The sequence below is a fragment of the Malus sylvestris genome, chromosome 11 (genome assembly GCF_916048215.2).
Source record: "Malus sylvestris chromosome 11, drMalSylv7.2, whole genome shotgun sequence".
Classification (NCBI taxonomy): Eukaryota; Viridiplantae; Streptophyta; class Magnoliopsida; order Rosales; family Rosaceae; genus Malus; species Malus sylvestris.
The window spans coordinates 38649251-38672867 of record NC_062270.1 but is presented as its reverse complement, the minus strand read 5'-3'; the positions used below and the strand labels follow the sequence as shown (position 1 = coordinate 38672867).

Below are 23617 nucleotides of genomic sequence, written 5' to 3'. Positions count from 1 at the left end.
GCTCTTTCTTTTGCATACTGTTAATAGAGGATGTTGTATAATTACTAGTATATATATGTATATATGCACATAATTAGACAAAACAAAAGTTCCATACACATGATTATTGTTATTACTAGCCTAGGAATGCATAAATTGTTCATGATCTTTTCCTTTTGCATATTGTTACTAGTTTTCTTCAAACTAGGTGGAGCAAGCCAATTTACGTGCTAGGAATCCAAATGTAGCAATGATCAATGCGCAACTATCCATTTGTCATTGTGCCTCGTATCATTGTGGTCTTGGGATTGAGTGCAATTGTCATGGTATGGACTGAAATTGGCTTATACATACAAGAGCAATTCCAAGTAATTATTTCACAATTGAGTAAAAAACTGAACTTGTCAGACATAATTTTCGTTCTACTCAAATACAAGTATAAACAAACACCTTTAACTTTAATCTACAACTTTAAACCAAAGATGAATAATTAAGAAAAGCATCCTACACCCTGTCGATTGTTGGGAGAATACTTTGTTATATTCATGTTTGGAACAATGCTACTCTTGAATCATGTATGTTTCTTTCGTTGGCAGGAAAATTTGGTTTTTATATTTTTATTGAGTCTCACCCTAATCCAATATTATTAATTTTAATACTTTTAATAATATCTTTAATAATAAAAAACAATTAAAATAGAACAATAATGTAGTCCTAGTCTGAGCAAATATCAAACTGGTGACAATACTATTTTCATTAAGGAAAACTAATGAAAAGGGCTTGAAAACTTTGAGTTTTAATGATAAGGACAAAATAAAGGGTAAAGTGAATAGTACCAGGATTGATTTTTTAGTGTAAAAATGTGGTTTTTCATTAAAGTGAACAGTACTAGGTGCTTTTCGTTAAAGTTCCCATTTTCATTATCCTGCTTCTTTGTCCGACACTGCATTAAACGTTTCACTAAGCTAGTCCAACTTAGTCTAGTTTAGGCCAGTCTAGCTTAGTTCATGCAGCTAGTCCAATCTAAGATAGTTCGATGCAACAAACGCACCCTTGAAGTGTAGAAGAAGCTGCCAGTTGCATTTAACTGTATACGCACATCATGATCTTTGCTAAAGTGAAGGGTAACCATTGGATGTTTTGTCTTGCATTTTTTGAAATGTTTTGCGTCCACATGTATAACATCCTGCTTCTTAGCTTCGTACTTAGAAATTGCGCATGCAATTTTACAATGCGTGTTAAAGAAAACCAATTCAACAAAGCTACTACGTGCATGATGATTATTTAGTAGTGCTAAAACCACCTTTGTAAATTAAAACAAGCATTAGATCAGAAAGGCTCACCGATATAGTCTCCAACAACAAAATGCTTAGAGCGCGACCAAGCCTTATAACTAAAATGGCCTTTGTTAGTCCACCCATGGGAGTTGCCAAAAATGTATTGGGCACCAAAACAGACACCAACCGAAGCCATTGCCATGAAAAAAACCATCGAGCTCTTAGCCCAAGCCGCCATGGCCACAGAGAACTTTTGTTTCTTGAAATAAATAATAGCTAGATAAATTATACGTGTGGATTAATTGTTGAATGAGATTGTGAGGAGCAAATACAAGACGGTATAGATGTTTAAAGAGTTAGGCTAATTAACGTTCAAGATGGTAATTAATTCGTAATTAGGGAGAAATATCCTTTGATTAAATTCATTGGAGCGTCAGGATCAAATCAGAGGTCTAGACTGCAATTAAATTATTACTAGGGATGTTTTTTCAATTGTGCAATGAAAAGTGCCTTGATCTATGGGATGCCAAATTTTTTATTATTTGTCACTTAGTATTACGATTTAGTGTTATTCATCTTTAATTGTAAGTAAGAGGTATTATATTCAATTCTCGCTAAAGGTGAGTTTGAACCACATTATTGCTAACTAATTATGATGTTAAGTCCGCCCCCTCTATATTAATGTAGATAATAACGTTTGTTAAAAAAAAGATGTTTTTACTCGTTTCATTTGTTTATATCCTTTTACGCAGAGTTAAAACATTTTTTTTTTGTCGAAAAAAAAATCTTTTTTATTTACTTTCCTTCAATTTGTATGTATGCCCTACATTAGGAGCGAAGGTGCTTAGGAAAATAATAAAAACACACTTTTTTTTTTTATCTACTTGCACATTCCTATTTATCATGATCGCTGAGTTCGTTTGATTTATTTTATCAAAAATTCAGAAATAAAAGATATGCGAAAAACTAAGAGCTCATTTGAAATTGATTTTAAAATAAATAAAAGCATTTTTGTAAAATTGTTTTTGAAACCAATTCTTAGTAAAAATCTAAGTGGATCTTTAAAAAAAAACATTTTAAGTGCTTCTCGCAAGAAACAAATAATGATGCTTCTTTCATAAAATACTTAAAATGCTTTACAAATCCAAAATCAATTTCATTAAAAGCGTTTTCAATTATCTTAAAAGTACTTTCAGACGAGCACTAAAAGAGTTGTGTGAAAATCATATTTTAAATGGTTAATAGGAAAAGAAAAAGTAAACGAAGCTACGTGGTTTGGTAACTATATATTCCTGCACAAGTGCAGGATATCTCCATCCCGTCTTTGGATTATCTAATCCGAGAATACAAACAAATCCCAGAATTAAAATAGCGAAGGCCAAAATTCTTATCCACACCCCGAGAACTTCAGACCATTTTCTACTTGTATCACAGTCACTACTTCACTGTTATCTGTCTCAGCCCCAGAAGCTTTACTCAGAACAAAAGTTTTCGGCTTTCATGGCGACCCACTTCTCTCCTGCAACCCCTGTCCGCTTCGTCCTCCAGCCCAAGCAAAACCCTCCCAAAACCCTCCTTTCCATTCGAGGTACGTAACCCATCAGGCAATATTTACATTCATTGCATACTTATTACTGGTAAATTGATGATCTTTATTACTTGCTTGCAAATTTCAAAGGTACCCTTTTGGAATTCAGAATTATATTCCTGCATAACTAAGTGGGTTGAGTTTGTAATTCGGTTTTGTTTGATGTGTTTTTTTTTTCGCATTCTAAATGCTGTAAAAGTTGAGATTTTTGCAGATTCTTTTGGTGGAGGGCCGGCGTGTAAGAAATGCCAGCCTAGAACTGTTAGTGTGTGCTCATGGAGCTCGTCTGCTAGCTATGTGAGGTCTCAGGATGGTGCTGCAAAGCTTTCGGGCAATGCCATTGTTGTGAAGAAGCAATTGTTCCAAAGGGGGCAAGTTTTATTTGTGCCACAGAATTAATACTCTGGCTTGTTATTGTTGTTGTTTGTAACTTTGTAAGGGACTGAAAATTGGGTTATATTGCATTTGTTGACTTATCATGCAACAACAATATACTTAAAAGTGACACGACTCTGTTGTTTGACACTGCATATATGCTGATATTATCCTAGCAATTTGATAATGCAGTGAGAATTTGGGTTGCATAGTGCGCCACTATGTATAATCGAATTGTGATGAGTTATTGGTTGTGTGGTGGGTTGATTTGCCTTCTAATATATTTCTTATATCCAGAGCTGGAATTGTAAGGGCTGCTACTATCGAAGAAATAGAAGCGGAGAAGTCTTTGATAAAGAAAGAAGCTGTAAGTTTGATTATGATATCGTTTCATTAAAACATGTAGTATGCAATTAGGTTGGAAAGATTTAAGGCTCTTTGGAATTTTTGGTGGAGTAAGGAAGAACAAACTTGTATTGAGTATGGTAGTTGTATTTCAGGAAGGAAGGATGGAAAAGACTCTTGAAACGGTACGATCCAATTTCAATTCTATTAGGACAGGGAGGGCAAGCCCGGCCATGCTGGATAAGATTGAGGTATGAATTAATTTAGGGGGTTGTCTAGCTACTTTTGCAGTTCATTTTTGTGCAGATTGAGAACCCGGTAGTGTTATTTTTTTTCTCTTAGATTAGTTATAACACAATACTTTTTAGGTTGAATACTATGGAAGCCCAGTTGGCTTGAAGACCATTGCTAATATCAGTTCTCCTGATGCAAGTTCTTTCTTGGTTCAGCCATACGACAAATCCAGGTATTTCATAAACTGAAGGTTTGAAACTAGTAATGGTCATATAAGATCAGTGCGCCATGCTGCATTCACAGTCTTGAAATAGACACATGTCTGCATTGGGATAGCCACTGTTAAATCTATCCAAAATGAGAGGAGGAAGGCACATTATAAACTAACGTAAGACCCAGCTGAAAATGCTAGCTAGTGGGTGAGCGCTTCTCCGTGAGGAGCTGTTTAGGATTTTATCTGTATGTATGTAGAATAAGTAGATGGAGTACATGATAAACTTAGATATACTGCTGATTTTACCAGTGAAATTTACTGCCTTCTCTTTTGAATCTTTGATAACCTAAACGAAATAGGGATTGTGGTCAGCTGTAAAGAGCTTGTGTCTTCTATTGGAAGAATGCATTGGATATCAACTGATCATGTCGATTAGTAGTCTTTTTTCTAAATGGTGCAACCTCTTTTTTCAGCTTAAAGGCTATAGAGAAGGCCATCGTTAGCTCTGATCTTGGTTTGACTCCAAATAATGATGGAGAAGTAATTCGGTTGACCCTACCTCAACTTACATCAGAGAGAAGGAAGGTGTGTTCTCATTCTTTGAGTTCATTACATAACTGACCTAAGGGCTTTTCAACTCTTCCTATTGTATTGGCCAACGCACATGTACCGAGATGTAATAACTAGTAAGATAATTTATTGGATAGGAAATTTTTTTATACCTTGGTGATCATAAATGAAGGATACAGAAATTCTGATATATATAAGGATACGGAAATATTCTGTTTCTGACGATGCAAATAATCAGTCATTTTCTTTAATGTGTGCTTCCTTTTTCCTTTTTTCCAATGCAGGAATTGTCAAAAATTGTGGCAAAACAGACCGAAGAAGGAAAGGTACAGACATACCATAGCATCCTTGGCTAATAGTTGGATAAAACTCTCCTTTGCTAGTTTGTGAATAGTATTTATGTTTTGAGACTTTTGTATATGCTTAACCAGATCATACAAATTGATATACTACATAACTGATCCCCAACCCCAGTTCCCTTTCCTTTCCGTTGTTCATGGCGAGGTGTCATCATGGCACCATGTTGAAGTAAAAGCAGAAGATATACTGCATTTTAGAAATGCCATCTTTGATAACCATTAACATTTCATTCATTCAAACTTCAAAGCAGTTGATCTTGTTCTTCTGAAATACCTATTACTCGATGGTTGTAGGTGGCATTGAGGAACATAAGAAGGGATGCTCTAAAGACTCTTGAAAAACTTGAGAAGGTTTGAAGCCCAACCCCACAACTTCTCTTTCTTTCTCACTTCCCAGCATTTGCTTTTTTACCCCACCATTCTACTTTTACTGATTGCCATCAACATTCTTTTCCTAAAGGCCAAAAAGCTTTCTGAAGATAATGTCAAGGACTTATCAAGTGATTTGCAGGTAATTTATAGCTTTTGTGTCCTTCACTATTAGGTATCGTGGTTTGCCTGGTGACAAAGAAACCAACTGACTGATTGGTTTCTTTGACATCTCTTCAGGATATATCCGGCACCTATTTCTTGTTTCACGATTGGTTAGGTTTCATTTCAAGGGTTACAGTAGAAGATATATATTTTCATTATCATTTCAAGCACCATTGGACTTCAGTTGAGTTTAGAACAGTTACTGAAAGATACGGTATTTACGTATTTCCTTTATGCAGAAATTGACAGATGAGTATGTGAAGAAGCTTGATGCCATATTCAAACAAAAAGAGAAGGTAGTACCTCCATTTAATAATCTGCTACGTTTGCGAATATCTGCACTACCTGCAACCTAATACTAGTACATTCATGCTGATTCTTACGTTTACCTAAGTCATTTGGTGTCATTCTCGAAGTTTAACGGAAATTACAACTTTGTTTCAGGAATTGCTGAAGGTGTAGTGACTGTCCATGTACTGATGATGTAAATGGTTGAGCTTCTATCTCGAAACCTGTATAGGTGTTCCTCTATCCCGTGCGGGAACTTCCAGTGCTGTTTATACCTCCTCCTTAGAAAGCACCTTCTTTTGATAACCAGACATTTTGTTTCGATATTATGTGAAAAATATATGCAATGTTCATTTGCAAGGCTTTCAAATTTCACACATCACTCAGAAATTCAAATTAGTCTTTATATTCACTTCTTTTACGACTTCATGAAAAGGAAGAGATACTTGTGTATGTTGAGAATAAGTCCCGCATTGATAGGAGGAGGGACCTTGCATGGGCTTATAAGAGGTTGAGCTACTCTCCATATTGCCAATTGGTTTTATGGTGCAACTTCAATTTCTTTATGATATCAAAGCAGGTTGTCCCATATGTAAAGCCAAACGGCCACACGCGCTTTATATCATCCTGTTTGTGTTGTGTTGTCTACGTGTTAGGCTTGAAAATCCGTCACACGTGAGGGGGCGTGTTGAGAATGAATTCCACATTGATGGGAGGAGGGCCACACGCGCTCCATGTAATCCTGTTGTGTTGTGTTGTGTTGTTCATGTGTTAGACTTGAAAATCCGCCACACATAAGGGGGTGTGTTTAGAATGAATTTCACATTAATTGGAGGAAGGACCTTGCATGGACTTATAATAGGTTGGGCTATTTGGAACCTCAACTTCTTCAATCTAAGGGCATGTCGACCACGTCTTTCGTACGACAACGCTTTCAAAGGTACGAGACTTCTATATTTTGGTCTCATCCGATTCTATGTTGGGGTAAGAGTTGCCTTAGTCAGACAACCTTCCAAAGTTTCCCTCCGAAGGATCTTTCATTGGAGATAACATGGCATTTGTCCCATCGTTCTGTCTTGTAAAACCACACTACCCTAGAAACCCACAAAGCCAATCCTACCCTACCCTCCAATACATAAAGAAGAAAAAGGAAAAGGCATTTGGTGATTTGGTCCCATCATCTAGATATTTTGCTGTACAATATACTGTTTTTTTCTCATCACGCGAAAAATATAGACAAATAGATATACTTCCAGTGTGAATTCATGATTTGAATTTTGGGTGTTAAAAGTGCAACTTTTTTAGATAGAAACAAAGCTTAAAAAAAAAAAAAATTCAGCTTATTCTGTGATGCATTTCATTTAATACTTTGTGAGATTATTGTCGTTAGTCAAACTATGTTACGCACATATCAATAAATATAACATATGTCAAAACAATTTAATGAGTGATATCAATAGAATTTGTTGAGTGCTGTCGATACAACATGTTGAGATATGCCTAGCATGCATTACATCAAACACTTACTAGGCATAAAAAAGACATGTGCTAAACGTTCTAAGAGTCCTCATACTACCTTTACATACATATTTTTAGGACTTTGGTCTCAATGTACATCCGCCCTACTTCCAGTTACACCGAAGAATTTGCTCCTATCATCCCATTGCGGCATTGTGCTTTTTCGAAACTTCCGACTGACAAAGGATGATAATTCTATTAGGAGGTACGAATATCTCTGGTTCACGACTTCTCTTGCGTTTATGATCACAAATTACGTCAATCTTATATTCCAAATCATTAACTCATTACTTGAAAAACCAGAAGTTAGATTGATTGTGGGGTAGTTGATTCCATACCTAATTTTCTTGTATTATTCATGACTTTTCAAACATACAATTGGAAAATCACCATTTTAGGGGCATCACCTTTATGTTGATTGCCTCCTCTTTTGAGTTCAAGTGAGTCTTTTTCAGTGTGTGCACAAATGCAAAAGAAAGATGAGTTATCTTCATCATAGCTCACAACCCTCTTTTCGTATATTAATCGGGAATAACTACTATTTTTGGCCCACTTTCATCAACCCACACTACAAAAAAGTCATTTTCTATGTGATACGTTTTTATGACAACTAAACGTTCGTTTAGAAGTATTTTTAAAGTAATTGAAAACGTTTTTAGAAGAAATATTTTTGAGTTCCAAAGGATTTTCAAGATTTATTTGCATTTTTACTAAAAGTTGGTTCAAAAATATTTTCATAAAAAACGTTTTAAGTTATTTAAAAAAAAAAAACTTTCAAACAAACCCTAATATGTTGCAAATAGAGTTGATTTCAACACAATTTTTCTCTCATGCATACCTCATAACTCATGTTTGTTTCTGACCGTTAAATCGAATAAACTAAAGAAAATCAACAGACAAAAACAAACTAGGTGTGCAAATGAGAAAAAAGGGTTTGTAGAAATAATCTCCCATAAAATCACTAAAAAGACGACCAAAGTGAAAGTACGGTATGTAGCCAAGTTCGTTAAGCAACGTGTCTCTTCCTCTACACTTAATCTGAACCCATCTCTCAATAGTTTAGATTAAATTAGATTAAACTTCGAATTAAAAAACTGATGAAAGTGATTTTGATTAAATTTATATGTGCATGCCATTAACAAATTGAAAATAATGTTGCAGTCGCATGTTTCTTTGGAAGATGAAACGCAAAATATGCATATTTTTTGCAAACAAACTTTTGAGTTTGAACTTTGAATATTTGTCCGGAGTTCTTCTCTATCTCAGCTGAAAAAACAATTAATATATCCAGTCTCCTTCAAGCCCTAAGCCAACAGTGAATTGATGATTCCTCCACTAAATTTTTGTTTAAAAATCATATTTTATTGGAAACTAATATGTGATACTACTTTTTTCATAGGGATGTGCTATCCACACATCATTTTTTATTTCTCACACATCCCTTATTAATTTATATCCGTTGATTTTCTTTAATTCATCCAATCCGATGGCCGAAAACTAAAAAGGTGTAGGAGAAGTAAAAAAAGGCGTGTGAATATCACACCTCTTTTCATATGATTTTTAACAAACGTTTTTGTGATGTCTACTCTGTAATGTATTTTAATGATCTAACCGTTTATCTTTTATAACATTACTAATAGATCATCCTTGCACAAAATTTGACAAATAAAAAACCATTAAGACATTTATTTGTAGTAAAGAAAATAAGCTAATACGGTTCTATAAAACAATCATAAACCCTTAATCTACAATCATATGATTTCAAATTTAAATGATTTTTGGTAGACATGATCTTTGATGGAATACCTAAAACATTCAAAATGATTTTGACCGTAAGATGATAAATGAACGAACATGATTAGTGATATCCGAGATCATTAAAAAGAGGATTATGATAGGATCCTATTCTATTTTTCTTTGACCTCCACGACTCATCACCTTTAACAAAAAAAAAAAAAAAAAAAAAAATCCTTCTACACGAAAATAAGACTTTTGTCGATCCGAACAGCTTTGCACTTTGGATCTGATTATTCAAATATTTTGTATTATTTTATATTTCGTTTTATTAATAAAGTGCCACTAGGGTGGATGGATCATCTTGTCTTAACCTTCTAAATACAATGTTCTTTCCCACTAAATAATTTATAATAATGTTTAAGTTGTCTTAACCTTCTAAATATAATGTTTAAGTTGTACAATAATATTAATACGTGTTAATAAATTAATGGAAGATAGATGAAGTCAAATTACATTAAAATTTAGTATAATAAAACCAATTAGTAAGCTAATATGATGTCAATCATATACTTTAGTGTGCTCTACAATGTAATTTCATAATTTAACTTCGTTCATAGTGCATTGAAAATATTGCGTATGTCAATAAACGTTAATTGAGTTAGTAATGATCGTTCTTTTTGTTAGACCAAAGTTTAGTTCGAATCTTATTGACGACAATTCAGGACTAGAACTTACGTACTAAAACCTTTTCTCTAAGTCCTCAAAAAAAGCTTGTAGCATGCCTTAATTCTGAAATGAGATAGCCTCCCCTCCTCCTAAACTTATTGAAATTGAAAAAAATATTGTGCTCATTTATTTATATGGTCATAGTTAGAATAATATTTTTCAAATTCTCAAGACACTTGCTAAGAATTGACAGCTCGGATCCCACCAATATATAATCTATGGAGACGTGCGGCTTATTATAATAATAGTAATACAAACTTATGCATGCAATTAATTACGGATTAACAAACATTGCTTTAGCATTACCTTGTTGTTATGGATTAAACAAAGCTTTGTTTCTCTTTCATTCTTTCTTATATAAAAAAAATATATCAAAACGAAATAAAATATGACTTTTCCAAGTATTGGGCAAGTGGGATGGATTCCTTTCTTTAGTTTTTATTAGAAGCATGCTTTTTGTTTTAGCACTCTTTTTTTTTTATTAATTAAACAAAAGGAAGACTAAATTATTAGTTTTTCCTAATGGTCGAGATTCTCTTTGGATCTTTCAATTCTCTGCGTTCTACGATAGGTGCTGGCTCCAACTGCCAACCCATCACGCCCATACTGTCTTTCGACCTTCAGTTGCTCAAAACTGGTCCTTCAATTCTCTGCGTTGTACGATAGGTGCTGACTTCAATTGTCAACTAACCACGCTCACACCATTGTCTTTCAGCCTTTGGTTGCTCAAAACTGGAACCAAGTCCTCCTAGATAGAGAGAGAGAGAAATGAGTTGGAGAGAGAGATAGTGAGGAGAGTGAAGAAGATAAACATAAAAAAGCAAAAAAGAAAGTTAATTAATTCCTGACAGTTCGATTTTCGGTTGAATGGACATAATTGAAGAATTTGAATGGGAGGGATAGAAAGTAAGAAAAACTAATGAAAATGACTTGAAAACTTTGAGTTTTGACGATAAGGACAAAATAAAGGGTAAAGTGAATGACATCATGATTGACTTTTTAATGTAAAAATGTAGTTTTTCGTTAAAGTGAACAGTACCGAGAGCTTTTCGTTAAAATTCCCTAGAAAGTATCCTATTCCGTTTACTAGAAGCATGCTTTTTGTTTTAGTAATCTTTTTTTTTCTTAATTAAACAAAGGAAATACTAAGTTATTAGTTTTCCTAGAAGCATACTTTTTGTTTTAGTACTATTTTTTAATTAATTAAACAAAAGAAAGACTAAGTTATAAGTTTTTCCCATGCTTTTTGGTTTAGTACTCTTTTTTTTCTTAATTAAACAAAAGAACGACTAAAGCTATTATTTAAAATAAAAAAGCACTAACGTGTGCAGCCAATATAGAATTATGATACTTAATTTTACTTTATTATATTATTTTTTCTAGCTTGTCGTTAAACTAATATTATGCGTTGATCTGCATTTTCAAAAACACAAATAAAAAAATAGTCAAGTCTTTCTGTTATTTTAAATTATCAGAAGAGGAATCAAATTTGGAACCTCGAACGTAAGTTTTTACCCTTAATTTTTTGAACTGTGAACCCTTTGTGAATCAGTAAGTTTTTTTTTCTTCTTCTTTTATACAAGCAATAAGCTATTTTTTTTTTTGTAAATAAAAGTTTAGAGAGATATTAGTTACTTTCATCACTAGCATTAGAGTATACCTACAATTTCAACTGGAAAGGGCAATAAGCTATTTTAAATTAATCATAACTATGAGAAAAAAAGAATGAATCAAACTCAAATGCACAAAAATAGTAAAGGGTATTGAAAAATATAATCTAAAGTGCGACATATCAATCGTATTGTTCACATATATGCACAAAAATAGTAGAGGGTGGGTATTGAAAAATATAATCTAAAGTGCGACATATCAATTATATTGTTCACATATATGCACAAAAATAGTAAAGGGTATTGAAAAATATAATCTAAAGTGCGACATATCAATCGTATTGTTCACATATATTATAACATGTTATATACAAAGTTACCACCTTCTGTTTTGGATATATATAAAAAAATACTTTTATGCAACAATCAACGAGTTGATAATTACGAAAGAGTGACCATCGAATCCGAAAGACAAGATATCAAATAGAATGATACTTGCAATTCTCAATGCATGGGGCATTTTTGTATCTATCTGCATAGTGAGAGAGAGAGAGTTTTTGTCTTCCATTTTGTGCGTTTTGATGATTTGACGAGAAACGAGAAGAAGCAGCTGAGAATAATATGAGCATGGAGAGAAGCAGAGAAACAAGAAGGCCAACCATGGCAGCAAGCAAAAACCAGAAGAGAAGCATGAGAGAGCAGAGCAAAAAACAGAGGAGGTACAGAAGAGGAGATCAAGATCAAGACAGCACAGAAGAGAGCTTGGGTTTTTCCGACCACCAAGCTCCGCCGCCGCTAAAGGCTGCCAGTGAAGTGATCGGAGTTGCAGTTCCCAGAAAAGCTCGCTCAGGTATAGCAACATCCAAATGCAATTGATAATATCTCTCTCTCTCTCTCTGTTTTGGGTTTGCTCTGTTTTTGGATTTCGTTTTAAATTTGATCTCTTTTTTTGCAGCTGCTGGAAAGAGGTCGCATGAAAATTTCTCTTCTGAGAGTTATGGAGGAGTTGGGGAGGAAGAACAGAGTCTTCAGAAGCTGAGCTTTAAAGCTGCGTCGCTTTCTTTCTCAAACGTTTCATCGAGGAAAACGATGGTCAGTTAGTACTACGTTTTCAAAAAATGATTTTTGAAGAAGTTTTTTTGGAAAGTTTTGAGATTTTTGAGCTTATGAATTCATATGTTGCAGAAACGAAATGGACCCAAGATTCGGATTCCGAAATCTTCAGGGCCTGTAGAAGAAGAGGACATTGAGATTGAGATCGCCGAGGTTCTCTATGGCCTTATGAATCAAACCCAGAATTCAAAAACTTCGAAGTGCGAAACTGAAGATAGAAATGGTATTAGCGACGGTTTCCTGTTTTTTATTTTTGATACAAGCGCGATATTCTACTTTAAACTAATCTAATCTGCGAGCTGGGTATTCGAACGCGAGTGCAAAGGGATGCGCATCCGCTCTAGTCAATGATTTTTATCTGTCTGTTTGCGTTTGCAGATTCCGAGGAGAAGAAAGCGGAGGATGGAAGTGCTTCAATGGCGGTTCAAAGCAGCTCAGCTGGTGAAGGGGTTGAAGTCGAAGAAAGTGACCAGCCAGAAAAGATTGAAGCTTGCTCTGACGGTGCATCAGGGTCAATGGACTCGCACGAGGAGAAAGCCGAAAATCCATACGCGGAAGAAAAGAGCATCATCGCCACAAAAGCCGAGTTTTCGTGTGAAGATTCGAAAGGGACAAAAGCGTGAGCATAAAAAAATCTTTGCCTTGTTTCTCCTTTTCTTGTTTGATTGATATCTGTCATCGAAACATCTGAATGATTCGGTAAACCTGAAAACGAAATCTAATCAGTTCTTTGTTTTGATGGGTGGAAATTGTCAGGATTTCAACTGGGTTGGAGCATAAGAGGAAGAGAGAGGGGGAAAGATTTGAAATTGATCTGATGGTGAGTTGTTGTTTCTCGGGTTTTCGATTTGGTTGCATTTTGTGTAATGCTTCTTGTTATCTCCATTTCACTGATGCATTGTGGCTGATTTTCGAGCAGGCTCCTCCTCCTATGGACCAGGATGACGACTTTACAGATTCTGTATCTGATCCTAAACCTCCGACCCAAGATGTAGATATGGTAAGCGAACTCACCCGCTGAATTCTTTAGGGCTCATTTGATAACCATTTCGCTTTTAGTTCTTTCAGTTTCATGACCCTTCCGTCATGTTTTTTATGCAGAAGATCGAAGTTTTGGTAAAGAAAGAAGAGAAAGTGGAAATATTTCCGGAGGAAGTTGTGGTAGAAAAGCTGGAAGAGAAGAAGCAAAATGAGAATCCAAATCAAGATAGTAGCAGTAAATCCACTACCAGATTACAGGTTTCCAGTCTTTCCGCTATGTCGAAACTTTCCTTTTTCTGTTGATTTTTCTTTAACTTTAGGTCTGAATTTTGCTGTTGTGCAAATTGCAGCCTTCCGATTCCCTTCTGCCTCAGCCGCCACGAAAGAGATGCGCAACCCACTGTCACATTGCTCACAACATTCACTTGCATCAGAAGGTTGCACAGACAACCAATTTCTGGCCAGCAGCAACTGGTTCTGTTCCTCAATGTGGCACTAAGCCAGACATCCCATTGCTGGGAAGCTTCTCAGGTCCGAATCTTCAACATTCGCAGAAAAAGAAGCAGGCTGCGCCGAAGTTTTCAAGTGATAGTGGAAAAGACAGAAGTTCCGAGGCTGGGAATGTCATAGAAACATCACATAAATTGCAGCTTTCAGTTCAGCAAACTCCACAGCTAGCCTATGCTGGTAACCAAATGGTATGCATACTTTAACAACTTCGGTTGAGTGGATGTAAATCAACTTCTGTAAGTAGTGTTTTGAAAATTTATCACTGCTCTTTCTTAATTGCAGCATGGACATACTTTCGCACTTCCTCGGGTTGAACATCAAGCAGCTGTTGCACCAACCAGTAGTAAATCCGTCGTGTTGAAATTTGCACAATCAACAAACAATGCAGCACTCTCTAGCCATTTAGCTGCTAGACCTCTGGAGAGTTCATCAGTGAATTTTAATGGCTACCAATACCCCATTTCAGCTCATATACAAACAACACCAGTGTTTGGGGGAGGAAACCCTGCTCAAGCATTGCCTTTAATCAAATCGCCTTTCATTTCGAATCAAATGTTTCACCCTTCCTATGTTCAGCAGCATCAAGTCCAACCGTCTCATCAAAACGCAAACGCTTCATCACCTTCTCACAGGCAACATGAGTCCCATAAACCGAGGGAAACACAATTTAGTAGCAACAATTGTTTTTCTTCACAAAAGCAACGTGTATCCCCAGGTGAAACGAACATGGAGAATGCTGCATCTCCTGCTGCCTCTCATGCTCAGAACAGTGTTTATGGGCAGAATTTTTCGGTTCCATTTCAACCCGTCAACTTTACCCTGATGCCTTATGTGACAATGGGTGGCGGTGGCGGTGGCAGCGGCAGCGGAAACCAGGTTGAGCAATCACATAAACAGGGCTTAAAGGGTGGATTTGAGCTCATCCCATCTAAGGCATATGGCATGTCATTTTCCTCCGTCACTGGAAACAACGGCTCGGGTTCATGCTTGAACTTTTCATCCATGGCACAAAATCCTGCAATATTTCAAAGCGTCCCAGATATGGCCCAGCAAGGGTATAAAATCACACCAGCACCTCAAGCTGGGCATCAAAAGAATCACCACCACCAAATATCCCAAAGGAAGACTGATGGTGGTTCGAACAATGCTGATGATGGGTTAAGAGCTGCTTCTGGGAAGTCTTCATCAGGTATTGTGCAGAGGCAGACCCTTGTTTTCGACAATCCATCGAGAACTCTCAACTTCATGTCGTCGAGTTCTCAACAGCAGAACCTGTTCCAGTTTCAGCTGCAGAACCCACATCTGTTGCAAAAGCAGCAACCCGCTGTTGCTGCCAAAGTCCCGAAAAGCGCCCCGGTTTCCTCCAAAGCTCTAATGCAATGCAATAGTCATCACCAATCTTCTCAGTTGAAAAACTCAACAGTCATGACTTGTTCCCTGCAACAAAGAAGAGGTTCACAAGGTCAGACTCAGATATCTTTCGGTGGAAACCCGAAATCAGCCTCAGCACCACAAGGACAAAAGAGACTCACTAACCACCACTCTTCATCAATCTCTGCATTACAGTCGCAGCAAACCGAGAATTCTTCGCTGAGCGGTAATGGCCCAATCTCCTCCCCTGCCTGTGGGAGGAACTTGGCATCAATTTTGAGCACATGTCCCAGCCACATTTCTGAACTCAAGTTCTAGAATAACATTTGCGGCAGCAAATGCTGTGACTCTGCTAATTGCTTGCTCTACAAGTCTCACAGTCAACGATATTCCCCATTTCCCGGTACTAATTTTTGATCCCGAAAAGGATGGTCCAGCCCCGGCAGTGCGCTGTCTCGAATCATGAAAACTTGTTCAAGTTCAGTAACTTCAGTTATGGACTTAAATTCTTTTTCTGTACAAAATTATGAACAGCAATTTTATCCTTTTTTTGTTTTTTTTTTTGGCAAACGCTATTTTGTATATTATTGCTTGTAATTTTGTCCAACATGCTTGAATGGACCTGCATTTCAAGAATAAACCAAACTTACTAGCTTTAATTAAATGATTGAACAACTTAATCCGATTCTCCATAAGCGATCGGCACAGGAGCTTACTCTATGCTTCCCACCTCCTTTCCGTCAACTGCTAGAATTTAATTAACATATATTGAAACTGACCGGGTATGAGCATGCTAGAGTCTTCTTGGGTCTAAGTTGGAAGGTTGCTCAAGTCACATCACAACTCATCGAAGTTCAAGTTGCAACTGCAACTCTAGCCCTCATTCTCGGGTAGAGTTGCAGCTGCTACTAAACTGTCATTTTTTGTTACCAACTATCCCTTAATTCTAGGGTTTATGTCTTCTAGTATTTCAGCTTTAGATTTCTTGTAACTTGCAACTAGGGCTAGCCTTTTTTTATCTTTTGGTCTCTTCCTTGTAGCTGTTTTGTAATTATTCAATGGGTTCTTTACCTGGCTCGGTCTCTCTATAAGAGCCCTCACTTGTAATACCAATACATGATGAAAATATACAAACAGTTTTGTTAAACTGAATTTCAATATGGTATTAGAGCAGGAACCATAGGGTCCTATCTTTGCAGTCCGATTCATTCAAAAAAGAAAAAAACTTTGTTTCTTCTGTTCTTCATTCACCGTAATGGCAGAAGATCAGGCTTCAAGCCAAGAGGCTACAAGCTCTTCAAACACTCCATCTCCCAGTATAATTCATGGTGAGATCAATCCAAATATGCGTCTGTGATCCGTGTTGCTAAACGAGTTCAATTACCTACCGTGGTCACGTGCCATTTCTCTTGCCCTAGGTGGAAGATCGAAGCTAGGGTGTGTCAATGGAAGTATTAAAGCACCTCAACCATCCTCTACATTGTATGGTGCATGGCGTGCAAATGATCAACTTGTTATGTCTTGGATACTTAATTCCATGGAACCTAAGCTATCTGAGCTTTTCAGCTACTTAGAGTCTTCTTGTATTTTGTGGGAATCTATCAAAGAGATATATAGCATCCAAAATAATGATGCTCGTATATTTCAACTCAAGAAGGACCTTGCTGGGCTAAGGCAAGGTGACCAATCCTTCGTGCAACACCTTGGAAGCATGAAGTCGATGTGGAATGAACTCGACATGTACCGACCACATACAATCGATTCCGCTACGCTCCTTAAAAGAGCTGATGAAGACAAAGTGTTTCAACTCTTGGCAAGTCTAGGAGCTGAATATGAAGATCTTCGAAGTCATTTGTTGATGACCCTCGATCTGTCCTCATTTAATAGTGTTTGTCAAGCTGTTCAAAGGGAGGAAACTCGAAGAAAAGTCATGCACATTGAGCCTAAGTCTAACTATGAGGCTAGGGCTTTCACTAGCAATCACAAACACACTAGTGAAAATTTTTTCACTGGAAAGAAGGCAGATTGGAAATGTACTTACTACAACATGAAAGGGCATCTAAGGGAAAAATGCTGAATCTTGCACCCGGAGTTAAAACTAAGGTTTGATAAAGAAGGAAGAATGATCAAAGAAGGGAAATGAACCACTCCAAAGGCTCTCAATTCAACTAGTTCTTCGATTGGTGGAATTGCAAACTTCACTGCAAATCCAATAGATTTGATAAATGAATTTGCTAGTTTTTTCAAAGAAGAGGAGGCACCACTGAAGATGAGGAAGTGACCACTAAGAATCCTAATGCCATACTCGGAAAATTCACAGGTTTCTTGACTGAGACCACAACTCAAGACAATGTTTCAGGTATTATCACTACCCTCTCGAATGCACTCAATGAAATGACACATGATTGTTGGATTATAGACTCAGGTGCCACTGACCATATAACATACAAGTCTTCTTGCTTAGATAAGTTTCAAAATATGCCTAAATCTACACGTGTGTCTGTAGCAAATGGGAAAGGAGAACCTATTCTATGAAAAGGAAAACTTAAACTGTTAAGTGATGAGATCGAGTCAACAACTTTGTATGTACCCTCATTTCCCTTCCAGCTTTTGTCCATAGGAAAAATCACAACCACTCTAGATTGCCTTGCCATATTCTCTCATCACAAAGTTGTATTTCAGGATCGAGTTACTCTAAAGAAGATTGGTGAAGGGTTTCTCTCAAATGGACTATATTATCTTTCCAAGAAGTTCAAGCCTGTCAAAAACCCTATTACCAGCGTAAGTTTCATTCAAGAATACCAACTTTGGCATCTTCGACTGGCCCATCCCTCAGAACCTGTGATGACCAAAGTCTTTCCTAATTTTTGTAAACCTCCACATGAGTGTAAGATATGTCAAATGTTAAAAGCAACTAGACTTCCTTTTGTTTTTTCCAAGTCTACAACTAGTAAACTGTTTGAGGTTCTGGGGTCCTTCTCGTGTAGACTCATTTGATGGATATAAATACTATGCCACGTTTATTGATGACTACTCTCGGGTCACCTGGGTTTATCTCTTAAAGTTCAAGAGTGGATTTTTTCATGCTTTCAAAGACTTTCATAAACTGATCACAAACCAATTCTCATCTAAGTTAAACATCTTACAATCGGACAACGGCACTGAGTACACATCTAATAACATGTCTAATTATTTGAGCAATCATGGGATTTTACATCAAACTAGCTGTGTTGGTACACCACAACAAAATGGTGTAGCTGAGGGAAAGAACCGTGACTTATTGGAGAAAACAAGGTCTCTTATGTTTCAAATGCATGTTCCCAAAAGGTTTTGGTCTCAGGCCCTTCTCACTGCAGCTTACATCATCAACAGATTTCCTACTCGTGTTTTGAATTCAAAATCACCTGTTGAAGTAATGAAGGGAAGAAATATTGACATCTTACACCTTAGAACCTTTGGGTGCACTTGGTATGTACATGTTCAAGCTGCACATCGAGATAAGCTCGAACCCAGAGCTGTCAACAGTGTGTTTATGAGATATTCAAGCTCTCAAAAAGGATATAAATACTATAATCCTCATAATGGAAAGATTGGAGTCTCAAGAGATGTTCGATTTGATGAGTATACTCCATTTTTTTTCATAAAGGTTGAAGTGAAGAACCTCAGGGGGAGAGTCTTCTAGACATATTTCCTTTGCCTACCCCAGCACACCTACATGAATGCAATTCTCAAAATGTTCCTCTTGAACATCTCTCAAAGTAACGTGTGGTGAGGAAACAGCTCATGATCAAGAAAACTCAATCACTGCACCACAACCTGTCTTGGCACCACGAAGAAATCCTACTCGAGACAGGCATACCCCATTAAGGCTATAAAAGTACATTATGTACAATGCAAGACATCCCATCTCCAAAGCTTTAACCTATAAAAACCTGTCAACATCCTATGCAACATTTCTCAATCAGTTGTCTACTAATGTTGAACCAAGGAACTTTAATGAAGCTTCTCACATTTAAGTATGGTAGGAAGCAATGGAAGAAGAGCTTAAAGCACTGAATGACAACTAAACATGGAGTGTGGTTGACCTTCCAAAGGAAAAAAAGGCAGTAGGGAGTAGGTGGATATACAAGACAAAGTTCCATTCAAATGATAGTATTGAAAGACACAAGGCTCGATTAGTAGCCCGTGGCTTTACACAAACTTATGGCATTGACTACAAGGAGATTTTTGCTCCTGTAGCTAAAATTAACACGGTCCGAGTGCTATTGTTTGTCGTAATTAATCATGATTGGTCTCTATTTCAAATGGATGTGAAAAATGCATTCCTCCATGGTGAACTTGAAGATGAGGTATACATGAAGCTTCATCCCGGACATCCGCAAGAGCATGAAACTAACAAAGTTTTCAAACTTCACAAGGCTATATATGGACTCAAGCAATCCCCATGAGCCTGGTACTCGAAGTTAAGCTTAGTTCTTAAAGCTGCAGGGTTCCAGAAGAGTCATGCCGATTCTTCATTGTTTGTTCGCAATGGTATAAATGGTAAGCTCAATGTCCTTATATACGTTGATGACCTTATTATAACGGGTGACAACATTGAAGAAATCAACGCCCTTAAATCCTCTCTTCATCAACAATTTACTCTTAAAGATTTGGGAATCTTAAAGTATTTTCTTGGCATTGAAATGGCCACATCCTCCAAGGGATTGTTCCTAAATCAAAGAATATATGTACTTGATCTATTGGATAAAGCTCACATGTTGGATTGCAAGCCAGCACGTACACCTCTTGTGAGTAAACTTCAATTAGATGTCCAAAGTGAACCACTGTCAAACCTTAGTGTCTATCAACATATGGTAGGAAACCTGATCTACCACACAATTACATGACCTGACATTGCTTATTCAGTAAGCCTTGTCAGCCAATTTATGCACTCTCCCACATTGATTCACTGGGATATTATAAAAAAAATACTTAGATACTTAAAGGGGTCCATTGGCAGAGGCTTGCTCATGAAGAAACATGGCTCAAATCACATTATGGCATACACAGATGTTGACTGGGTAGGTAATACACTTGATCGCAAGTTTACCACTGGTTTTTGTACATTTGTTGGTGGTAATCTTGTGACATGGAAGAGTAAAAAACAAACGGTGATTGTGCAATCAAGTGTTGAGGCTGAGTATAGAGCCATGACATCCACGACTTGTGAATTAATCTGGTTAAAGAGTCTCCTAGCTGACCTTGGCTACATCGACACAGAACATATGTCTCTATTTCGTGACAACCAAGCTGCCATGCACATAACTTCGAACCCAATTTTTCACGAAAGGACAAAGCATATTGGGGTTGATTGTCATTACATCCGTGCCTAAGTCCAATCCAAAGTCATCAACACAGTGTACACTCGAAGTTCCGATCAACTTGCTGACTTGTTCACAAAAGCTCTCGACTCTACTCATTTCCAAAGATTGCTGAGCAAGCTTGGATCAATTAATCCTCTTGATCCAATTTGAGGGGGAGTATTGAAACTGACCGGGTATGAGCATGCTAGAGTCTACTTAGGTCTATGTTGGAAGGTTGCTCAAGGCACATCACAACTCATCAAAGTTCAAGTTGCAACTGCAACTCTAGCCCTCATTCTCGGGTAGAGTTGCAGCTGCTACTAAACCGTCATTTTTTGTTACCAACTATCCCTTAATTCTAGGGTTTATGTCTTCTAGTATTTCAACTCTAGATTTCTTGTAACTTGCAACTAGGGCTAGCCTTTTTTTATCTTTTGGTCTTTTCCTTGTAACTGTTTTGTAATTATTCAATGGGTTCTTTACCTGGCTCGGTCTCTTTATACGAGCCCTCACTTGTAATACCAATACATGATGAAAATATACAAACAATTTTGTTAAATTGAATTTCAATAACATACGTTAAGGTTAAACGTAACCTTAAAATCTACAAAATAAATGGAAAAACTCGTGCGAAAAGTCTTCAGTTTGCTGAGAACAAAATGAAAAAGAAAATTCTTGCTCAGAAAATTCTATATGTCGTTATCATCAGCATGAACACCTGCAGATGCACGCAACTATTGCAATGAAATGTACCGCAAAGGGTCCACATGGATAACATGGACTTAAAGGATTACCATTGTGCTAAAAGCCCCTAAGAATACTGAAAGTAGTTAACTATTAACGGTATTACTTCTCACAACTATGGTCGCGTCGGAAGCTACGGTCAGGGTGGCGGCGGTGGTATAGTAGGGCCTGACGTGCTGGAGGAGGAATGGGTGGGAGTGTGCTTATACTTTGATAGACACCATGGTTATGGTCTTATACTTCGAAGTCTGAAAGGCCAGTGAAATGTGAAGATTACGGTTATGCAAGCTGACACATGATCAGCACGTGATATGTGGTAATTGCCTAATTGATTTGTATATTGGGCCTGAAAACTGGGCCCTAGAAGGTGTGCAATATTATGGGTTTGGGTTTTGAGTCCATTTGATTTATAGTTTTTCAATCACCATAAATTGTTGGACGAATATTAGTTCTTCAACAAATTAGTAGTGAATCCATGTTGGTCCGAAAAGAAAATGAAAAGTTTTAGGGACAATTTGAGATGGTATTACAAGAATCAAAATATTCATTAAGGATCAACTGCGTTTTTTTTATATTAAAAAAAAGCTCTGAAAAGCAGTTTTTAAAAAGATTTTATCTAAATACCATAATTTTTAAAATAAACATAATATTTTATTTTTACAAAATATTTTTTTATTGCTTAACTTCAAAATGAAGCATTAAAAAGACAATACCAAATAAGGCCTTAATTTTAGCAACTTGGATCCGATTGAACGTTGACTTTTGCCTTTTGGACTCTCTATAATTGTGAATAAAGTTTGGAACTAAAGCTTGTTAATTGTTTTTGATGTAAAATTTGAACTAAACTAGCCATGAAGAAAGGCCGGGGATCTGCTGTCCCCAAATTTGTGTCTCGTTAATGTCTCTTTTCTAATATTTCGACATGTGTCTTTATTTTTAACTTTCGATTTAACAGTGTCAATGTTAAATAATATTAAATAATTAAATAATTAAAATTTAAAAAGTAAAATCAATCATCACTCCCACTACCCATCAACTATTCAACATCAACACCAATCTTTCGCCGGAGGAACCCTTCATCAACTATTCAACATCAACTACCAAGCCAACGTGGTGCGCAAGTCGAGTAATTAATAAGCTAACTACGTCATTCGGTTGTGTGCGGGGTGTGCCAACTCGATGGCCGAGCTCGGCCGGTGAGTAAAATTTGTTGATGTTGCGTTAGGCACGCTATTGACTTCATGATCTTGCGACTGCGGCCATGGAAGGAACACGTCTCGGCCTTTGAGTTCTAGAGCCTGAAGACAAGGCTGCAAGTTTTGCGAAGTTCAATATCAAATTTGGCTTTCAACGTGCCGAATGTAGTAACCTGTAACACCTCACTTCGCCGAGAAGGTTAATGAGATGACCACTGCCAATAAGGATTTGAAAATCCTTCTTGAACGAGACTTGGATAGATAATCAGTCGACCTCGACGCAGTGCTGTTTATCCAAACTGAACGTGTTTCGCGGTTGGCTGATTCTACGATAATAGTGTTGTTTATCCAAACTGAAGGTGTTTGCAGGTTGCCTTCACAGTGCTGTTTATCCAAATTGAAGATGTGTTGGCGAAAAAGAAAATAAAAATCTCAAGGTTGTTGAGAGCTTTCACGTAGAGCGAGAGCTTGTGCATGGCAGTTTGTGTGTTGAGTTGGAGGGGCTTCTTTCGTTGCACCGAGTCTTGTTTTATAGGCAAATGTTGTGTGGCGTGGCCAGATGATTTTGTAGAGTCCAATTGCAATTCTATTTTGCGGAACTGAAACGAATTCGTGTCCTTCAAATTTCATGACTTCTAAAATAAAGCCTATCTAGGCTTTATCACACCATATCAGAAACCTAGCCCACCTAGGCTTCTGATCTCATTAAAAAAACCTCCAGCAGAAACCTTTACTTCCATCACCATGCAAAAACAAAAAACCTAGCCTACCTAGGTTTCTTGTGTCATCATCACAACCTAGCCTACCTCTTTTGCCTAGATATAATCATCCACTTCACAATTTCACCTTTATCCTATGCATGGATTAATTGCATGAAATTAACCCATATTAGTTGCATTACTAGATGCCGAATATCCCTAATTAATTTGAATATGTCTTGGCTTCCTGTTATCCAAATTAGAGATATTACTTGCATCTCATCTATTTCATTCCAATCCTTTAT

General features: G+C 36.9%; 1 protein-coding gene and 1 pseudogene across 1 annotated transcript; both read left to right on the top strand.

Moving 5' to 3' along the window:
- The first annotated feature begins 2641 nt into the window (after window positions 1-2641).
- Window positions 2642-6175, top strand: LOC126590983 (ribosome-recycling factor, chloroplastic-like). Its single transcript, XM_050256514.1, has 11 exons — window positions 2642-2844; window positions 3059-3215; window positions 3517-3586; window positions 3720-3815; window positions 3933-4030; window positions 4486-4597; window positions 4867-4908; window positions 5236-5292; window positions 5402-5452; window positions 5715-5771; window positions 5920-6175. The coding sequence occupies exons 1-11, from the start codon at window positions 2757-2759 to the stop codon at window positions 5935-5937; spliced, it is 846 nt and encodes a 281-aa protein (XP_050112471.1). The 5' UTR covers window positions 2642-2756; the 3' UTR covers window positions 5938-6175.
- A 5632-nt stretch (window positions 6176-11807) lies between these two features.
- LOC126590982 (protein TIME FOR COFFEE-like) lies at window positions 11808-15623 on the top strand (annotated as a pseudogene).
- Window positions 15624-23617: the final 7994 nt, after the last annotated feature.

Coding starts and splice junctions, on each gene's coding strand:
- LOC126590983 (XM_050256514.1), top strand. CDS start 2,757: ATGGCGACCCACTTCTCTCCTGCAACCCCTGTCCGCTTCGTCCTCCAG. Junction 3,587..3,719: donor CTTTGATAAAGAAAGAAGCT/GTAAGTTTGATT, acceptor GTTGTATTTCAG/GAAGGAAGGATGGAAAAGAC. Junction 5,293..5,401: donor CTCTTGAAAAACTTGAGAAG/GTTTGAAGCCCA, acceptor CTTTTCCTAAAG/GCCAAAAAGCTTTCTGAAGA.